This window comes from Eurypyga helias, unplaced genomic scaffold (assembly GCF_000690775.1).
Source record: "Eurypyga helias isolate BGI_N326 unplaced genomic scaffold, ASM69077v1 scaffold41139, whole genome shotgun sequence".
In the NCBI taxonomy this organism is placed as follows: domain Eukaryota; kingdom Metazoa; phylum Chordata; class Aves; order Eurypygiformes; family Eurypygidae; genus Eurypyga; species Eurypyga helias.
In genome coordinates this window covers 6,536-14,776 of record NW_010270829.1, presented here as the reverse complement: position 1 = coordinate 14,776, position 8,241 = coordinate 6,536, and the positions used below count along the sequence as shown (strand labels likewise).

Sequence of the window (8,241 nt, the reverse complement as noted above, 5' to 3'; positions counted from 1 at the left end):
GGCGAGACGGCCCGGCCTGGCCGCGGGGGTGGGGCGCGGTGTCCTGGGCTGTTGTAGAGCCTTAATGGGGTTTGTAGGGGGGTTTCAGCCCTGGCAGAGTGCTGAGGGACGTTAAGGAAGTCGTATTTTGGTAAGGCAAAATCCCACTGGGTTGTAAAATGTGAACTAATGAGCCCAACCCTGTTAAACCGGGGGAGGGCCGGAAGGAGAGCTGCAGTGAATTAATGCTGTTTCCATGCTGGTAAAACCATACAGCAAAAGTACCTGCTGTCCCCTTCCTCAGGACACCGGTGGCAGCACTAAAGAGCCCCTTGTAGGTTAACACTTGACTGCAGAAAACCTGGAAACAATTACATGTGACATGAGGTGCTGTTATTAGATCTGCTGAGATGAGATAAGGTATTGCTGCTCTTCTTTTTAATTCTCCCTCTCCATGCAGCAAAACATAATAAGCACGCTTAATGCAGGGGGGAAAAAAAGCAATAAACCTGAATTTGGGTACATAGCAAGAAATGCATTTATGTAAATAGGCCATAAGGTTTGCGTGCAGTGTAAATGAAATGGTAAGTAAAATAACAGTCTTATCCGTGTACAAGAGACAGGCGTTAGGAAGAACTGTAAATCTGTTTCTTATTCTAACCAGTAGTTTGCAAATTTGTGTAATATTATACCAATCTTGGATGTCTTATCCACATACTGTGTGTGTTTTGGAGCTGGAATGGACTTATTTTGTAGTGAATTGTCATAAACATAATTACCTTCTAGGTCATCCTTTTGTTTTATTTTAATAGTCAGGCCTTTCAATGCTAAACAAAAACCATTGCCTTTTCCTTACCATCAGAGTAGAAGATTGGCAGTGATATCTCCTGGCTCTCCTTTTAGTCTTGCTGCGTAGCCTTGGATAAAGTCACTTAAGGTTTTCTCTTCCCAGTGCATCCTATTGCCAATTGGAAGCACGGAGCTTCAAGCTGTTGTCAGTTTGGTTTTCATGTGTTCTTAGCTGACTCATGTAAGTTCAGTGTGAGTAAAACTTGCCTGGTTCTCTTGAAAGATTGGACACTCAATTAGTGTTTAACCAGTACTTCTGATGCCTCATAAAAATGTACTTTCAGCAATCAGTCTTTGTTTCTTGCAGTTGTAAAGGATGGGCTTCACATTCTGGCTTTCTCTTTTTCCCTTCATAAACTCCACGTAGTGACAAGCCGAGTGTCTTTTTCCACAGATGTCATCTGGGTGATCCTGAGTGTGGAAGTTGGAGGACTTCTAGGTGTAACACAGCAGCTGTCATCCTTTGAAACAGAGTTCAACACGCAACCGCACCGCAAGGTAGAAGGAAACTTTAACCCGTTCGCCTCTCCACAGAAGAACAGGCAACCAGATGAAAACAACCTAAAAGACCCTGGGGGTTCCGAGCTAGGCACAATCAGCAAAAACACATGGGGGCCTGCTCCTGACCAAATCGAACAAGATCAGAATGGACTGTCACAAAACTCTGTAAATCTCTCCCCCAGCAGTCACTCGAACAACTTGTCGGTAGTGACATACAGTAAGGTAGGTGCCCTGGGAGAACAGGAGAATGGGTAGGTGATGAGACTGTGGTGTATGTAATAGTTCTTCGTTACAAACTGCAAAGCCCTTCCCTTCTGCTTCTGCCAGACCTGCTAAGGAAGGTTTTCAATTTGACTGTCTGACTCTGCCAACTCCTCATGTTATATTAAAATCTTTTTGCCTCTGATAAACTCCACCAGATCCACCTTTTTGTTTTGCTTCAAGTCCTTCTTAAAATTTATATAATCTTGTCTGGGTGCTGTAACTCTTAGTGGCTGGAGCCTGCTCCGGTTGCGTGTGCAAATAAGTCAAAATATCTCTCTAGATGTGCTCCTGAGTTTTACATAATTTTGAAAAGAGGAAAAAATAACCACGCCCCCCCGCCCCAAACCTACAATGAACCAGATAACTTCTTTTCAGCTGGTGTGGGGAGACTACAGAGCTCAACATTTTGATCACAGAAGCTACCTGCCAGGAACAGTCAATCAAAGACTGTTCCTGTCTGTGTCCTTGTCTTGTTTATAATTGTAGGTGACTTTTAAATTATCTTTACTTTCAATCTCTCTCAAAAGCTTGCTTGGTGGATGCTATATGAGTCTGAGTGATATTTTGACTGTTTTTATTTGCTTGTGTGTGAAAAATGAACTGCAGGATTATTTACAATTCAGAATCCACCTGTTAATGCAGCCAGTATGTGTAGGTGTGTACTGTCGTATGTCAAACTAGTTTGATTTTTAAAATCCTTTAAAAATGCTTTACTGTACTTTAAGCAGGCTGTGTAGGACAATAACACTTGGTTGCTGAATGACTTACTTAATAAAGCCCTAATGTTAGTTACCTACAGCACTTTAGTTCCTAACTGGATGAACTGCCTGTCCTCTACCAGTGGATCATATTTTAGTGACCTACTTTGCACCAGGGCTATGCATTTTTTTTACTGATGGCATGCGCGGGATTAACTGTTTGACAGAATACCCATCACCCTCTTCGTGGTTTGCACCCCAAACATAAATTGCTATAAGCTGTATTGGCTCCTGCTTCAAGATTCTCGCTCAGAAAAAGTGATATGGATGGCTTAGGAAATGATTAAAAAATAAAGCCTTTCACCGATCAGTTCCAATACCACCTGAACTAGCAGCGACTGGGAGTCACTGCCCTTCTGTGGTTGCTGGGTGGATGGTGGTGTTCTCTGAGGAGACGGGCCGTGTCTGACTGCAGAGACCGTCTGTATGCTGATACAGCTTCTCTGCACCAAGGTTCTCAGGTGCTTCAGGTGGGGAGTGCTGCCCAGCGGCCGTCTGCTGTACGGATCCCAGCAAACTTTGGGAACAGCTCTGTATCAGTCAATGAAGAGTAAACATCAGTTACTAAACACAGCTTTGGTGAGATAGTGGACTTACCCACGTCTTTCGTAGCTGAAGTACTAGGTTTAATTTAGGTGAGAAAACTCAATTCCACTTTTGGTGGTCAGCTTTAGGCTGGAGGTGGCTTATTTTCTTTTTTTTCCCCCTTGTGTATTTTCTGAGTGCAGAGCTTGGCGGTTGCTTCGTAGTTGATTTGCCCTTGCAGGTGGATAGGTGTGGAACCGCTAATATATGCACTCCTGAGAAAGCTCCTGTGTAGAAATTCAGGATGTGGGGTTTTGGCAGTGATGTGGCCTTCTGTTTTCACTAGGTCTCTCCCTGTGGTGTATGTCCTTACCTTCCTAGCGAGAGGAGAGTGGTGTGGGCACCAGGAGGTAAAGCGTACCAGCAGGCTCTCGTGGCTGGGGAGTAGACGCCTTGTCTTTCCTGAGAACGTAGGCGTAAGAAACGGATACCTATTGGAGGTGCAGGGGACATGGCAAAGGTCAGCGGTGCAGTGGAAAAGCCAAAAAGGAGAGTGACACAGTGGCAGAGATGATTTCACTGACTTGAATACGCTGGTGTAGCTAGTAACCCAAAGTCCAAGATCAGAACTCTTACGAGATATGAGCCATTATAATCTAACCTCAGATGTAGGGTGGGTGGCCTTTCTCCCTTTATTGTTGTTTTGGGGTTTTTTTGTTTCTTTTTGTATTTACAGAATAGTTGTGGGTAGATTTGAGATGGGTTGTCTGAGGTAAAAACAGAAATCTTCTTTCTTGCTTGCTTCAGAAGGGAGATAACTTTATGGTCCTTTTTGGAGATGGGGTGGGGTGTGTGAAAGTCCTTTTTTTTTCTTTTTTGAGCTTTTTTGTCTCCACTACAGTGCTTCTATTTGTGACGTAATGACACAATTTAGCTTTTCGTTTGAAGGCCATTACTAAGGTGGGTCTGAAGATCAGAGTCCTGATCTTGCCCTTCCTGCCCAGGCCAGAAGCCATTCTGCCACAGACTTAACGCTCATATTGCTGCAATACCGTTTCTGTAGCTAACAAGCTTGAGTAGGTCTGACATCGCAGATACCTGGGCTTGTTGAAAATCGCCCAGGTGAACGTGCCCACCTTCCCTGGTTTAGGCCTAGCGTTACCGCATGCCGCCTTCCTGCAGTCTAGCAAGGATCGTACTTGTTTTCTCCCGAAAAAGGGGTAGTGTGTGAGCAGCAGCCCCAGCTGGTGGTACTGCTTAAGAGGAAAAGGGCTTATTGAAGGTGGTGTCAGAAGTATTAAACCACCTGATCAGCAGATGGTGTTCCAGTACCTGGTAGGAAAAGCTATATCTGGCCCATCTTCCCCCTTTCTCTGGGGACTTGACCCGTGCTCTGCTGCTTGTGGTGGAAAGAAAACTACATTTGGAGCTGTTGTCTTGTGATTGAATATTGATGTGAAAGGCTTTATTTCAAGTTCTGAGAGCAGACAGAGTGCTGTGGGTTGGTTACGTAGTTGCACATTAGGATTCCTGGGTTATATTTATGGTGGGCAGGACCTCTCATCTTTTTGTCTGTTTTCATGTACCTGGAGAGCGGAGTGAATCCCCAGTCATGTTTGACACCCCATTTGGTGAGATACAGCAAAGGGGATGGGTAAGGCCTAGTTAAGGTGTTCAGAAGGGCCTCTGCCCTGTATTTAGAAATAATATTATAAGCCCTTAAATATTTCTCCCATCACTGTGGAGGCTTCCCCTCTGCCAGGAGACTGTGGAGAACCCCAGTCATGCAGTTGCGTGAGACCATGGAGTCTTTGAGATAAAACTAGCAGCTTTGGCATCAGCAGCTGTAAAACATAGTAGAAGTTGCCAGACCTTGTCTGTGTTAGTTCTCCCTCTGGTGCAACTGAGCAGGTGTGACTTGCCCTCTAAAATTCCCTGCTGGAGTCGGGATCTCGGTGACACTGGCGTGCCATCTGCTGCTGGATTAGATGAGTATATCAGTGTTTCACACGTGAAAACGCTCAAAATACTTGTATACAGCAACACAGAGTATATGCTGTGCTCAGTGAAACTAACTTTCCTAGGAAAAACCAAACCAAACAAGGTGCTGAGTTCCCTAAAGCAGATAAGGTGAAACCTGTGATGTGGTTGAAAAGAACCGATTGTGATCTTTATTCTTGCTGTCGTGTGTGCCTTCCCGGGATCCACCCTCCTCACCTTATCAGACAAACTCCTGGAAGGTTGTAGAATCAGGGTCTGTGTTCAGGGCATTGCTTCAAGCATGTTGTTGTTCTATCTCTTCCCAGTGGGGTTTTTGCATGTTCTTAGAATTAAAGATGTGCTTAAGTGCAGGATAGGATGCTTATCTCAGGATAGGGGTGAGCTGTGTTAGAGCCCAGAGGTACCCATGCATGGGTATTTCCTTCTCTGGCAATCGCTTTCTCTCTGTATTCTCGAGAGAGACGAGGCTAATACAGCTTCCTCCTATTTACTCGCTCCTGTCTCCTAGCAACACCGTCGAGGTCACTGCTGCTCTCTTGTGACAGTCTTTTACATTAAAAGCGTGCAAGATGCAGCCTTTCAGTGCCTGGGGAATTAAGAGTTAAATTTCTTAACTGAGGAAAGAAACATGCGGGTTTCAAATGTCTAAAGAGATCTGAAGTGGATAGCCATATACTGACGTTCAGATTGTACTTGTCACCTATATATAAAAATATATATATCTCTAAATCTTGTGCCCATGTGAATTGAGGAATTGCTGCTTTTCTGCAGAAAACTGCATGTAGAAGTTCTGATTCTGCGAAGATTTGCCCGTACAGAACAATTTGCATAGTCAGCGCCGTAGCAAAGGGCGTTCTACAGCATGTCTGGTATTAATCTGTTCTGTTCGTTACTCATGCTACTCTTAAAAGCCCAGTGACATATAAGCATATTCAGAGTTCCCAAAATCAAAATCTTCACCACCTTTTTTCGTGCTGTATTTATGCTCTCCATCTTCATTCTGTGTGGAGCTGAACTCTGATCTGTGCTACTTCACAGCTTTCTGTATGTAAGGGGAAACCAAACCTCGCTTTATCCTCAGAGCCTTTAACTGGCATCCCCTCTCTGAGTGTAGAAGTTGCTGCTGCTTCTGGATGTGAGCTTCTGCCAAACCAGGGCACTCAGATTTGCATTTTTTTGGAGTACCTCTCTAATCTTTGAGCAGAAATTTTTTTCGCTGGAAACTTATTTGGGTACCAAACTATATTTGTGAGGAAGATGCCCCCAAAGCGTTTGCATCTGTGTAGAAGAGAAGCTCCTTCCATCCTGGTGTCTGGGCTTCAAAGCGGGTGAGTTACCACGTGGCTAAATTCATTTAGAAACAAAGTGGGAGAACGTTGGAGTCGAAACTACCGTAGTTACTCTGACAGCCCCGCTGCGTAGCATCTGCAGGCTACGCTGGTGTTGCATGAGCTGGTGTGCTTGTCTGGTGAACGACCACCGTGTTTGGATGCTGCATGTTAGCTAATCCCTGAAAACCAGCAGCGTGCTTTTGGGCTGCGGGAAACGGGAGCCAACCTGCTTGTAGCTTAACTTCGCTCCATTGCAGTTTCCCTCTTTCCTCTGCAGCCTAAAACCACGCCATTGATTAAGTTACAAGAGCTAAGTTGTTGCATGGTAACTTAATCGTGTAGCTGAGCCCTCGTGTACTTCATCAGCTCTGTGCATCACAACCAGCCCTGCCCCGTGAGAAGGCTCCCGACGTCCCGGTGGTCTTCACCACCGCACCATGTTTGCACAGCATGCATGGAATTAATTAAAAAAAGCGCTCAATACTTTGTCCTTCTGTTTGTGTTCCGTTTACGTAAGTTAGTGGAGAGAACTCTGCGTAGTTTGGAGCAGCACTGACTAGGAGCGGCCCAGGAGGTGACGAGGAAACGGGGACTTGTAGCGTTGCCTGATGCTACTGCCAGTGTACACTGGGAGACGCCTGTATCGCTTCGCAGCTGTGCATCAGAAACTCCTGTCTCTTGAAGTGTACCTTTTCTTGATCAGTCACAAAGGTGAAATAAAGATAGCTATTTGAAAGCCTGTGTTGTGATGGTTTATGAAAGATTAACTTCATTTTATTTCTAGCCCAGGTGCCTTCACTTATCTTTACAAAGGCCTTTTCCAAAATGCCTCAGTTCCCTTCTAGATACAGAAGTCAAATGGGAATTTATACCAGTAATTTTCATGTAGAGCCTTTTCTTGCAGAAATACAGTCCTTTGTCCTGACATCCTTATCTGTGTGAATAGCCATATGCCTTCACTAGTGAGTTAGCAGTTACTTCTGTGGACGATACTGGAAAAACTGAAAGTGAATTTGCAGAGCGACAGCTGAGATTTCATAAAGACACTGATCTCGTTCTGAGAGTGGAAGGGAATTCAGCAAAAACAGTGTGAATAATTCTTCCATCGAAATAACTTGGAACAACTGCACTTGTGTGCAGAATTATTTTTGCGTGTTTATGATGTAAAATACCACATACAAGGGGTAATTCTTATGGAAAATGTCATGTAATGGGGTTTGGTGTTTGCATTGCAGCCGTGACTGGAGTTTTTGGGTATCGAGACACGGCTACGCTGTGCACGGTGAATAAATGTAATGAGAAACAATCGCTCTGCAGAGAGCTTGCATCTTGCTGAGGAAGAAGAACGTATTTTCATTTCACAAAGGGGAGTAAGAGTTTCTCGCTCAGGGCCTGATGTTAAACCAAGCCTACGCTTGGTCGTAAGGGGAAGAAACAAGTATGTTTTAACCTTGCGAGTCTTCGTGTACGATAGATCTCACGGGTAAGTGAAATGCAGCGAAGAGTGACGATCCCAAAAGCAAAGATTTGGGGCTATTTCTTGGGGAGATGGGTTGCGTCAGGAGAAGGTCACCTTGGCCGCAGAGCCTGGGACTGTTGGAACCGGTCGTGAAGCTCCCCTGGGGCTGTCGGCCTGAGTGCGGTGTAGCAATGGTACGGGGCTGTATGGGCTCAGTAATCTGGCACTGAAGGTGAGCTAAATCCTGGGCTTAATTAACAAATGGTTAGCGTAATTGTATAGCTTTAAATGAGATGCTGCAGAAAACCACCTGAAGATCCAGAGGGTTTCCCTGAAAACAAGGTTAATAGCTTCTTCACAGGGTCTCTCTCGGCCTGAGTGCGGTGTAGCAATGGTACGGGGCTGTATGGGCTCAGTAATCTGGCACTGAAGGTGAGCTAAATCCTGGGCTTAATTAACAAATGGTTAGCGTAATTGTATAGCTTTAAATGAGATGCTGCAGAAAACCACCTGAAGATCCAGAGGGTTTCCCTGAAAACAAGGTTAATAGCTTCTTCACAGGGTCTCTCTGCAT

At 44.9% G+C, this 8,241-nt stretch overlaps 1 protein-coding gene across 1 annotated transcript in view; it reads left to right on the top strand.

Annotated features, from left to right (window-relative positions):
• Nucleotides 1-1,195: 1,195 nt before the first annotated feature.
• Nucleotides 1,196-8,241, top strand: part of LOC104514820 (chromosome unknown open reading frame, human C6orf106) — a gene marked incomplete at its 5' end in the record, with an annotated part of 9,702 nt that continues 2,656 nt past the window's right edge. The window contains one exon of the mRNA XM_010158597.1: nt 1,196-1,551. Within this exon, the coding sequence (XP_010156899.1) occupies nt 1,196-1,551 (356 nt within the window). The remainder of the gene's footprint in view (nt 1,552-8,241) is intronic.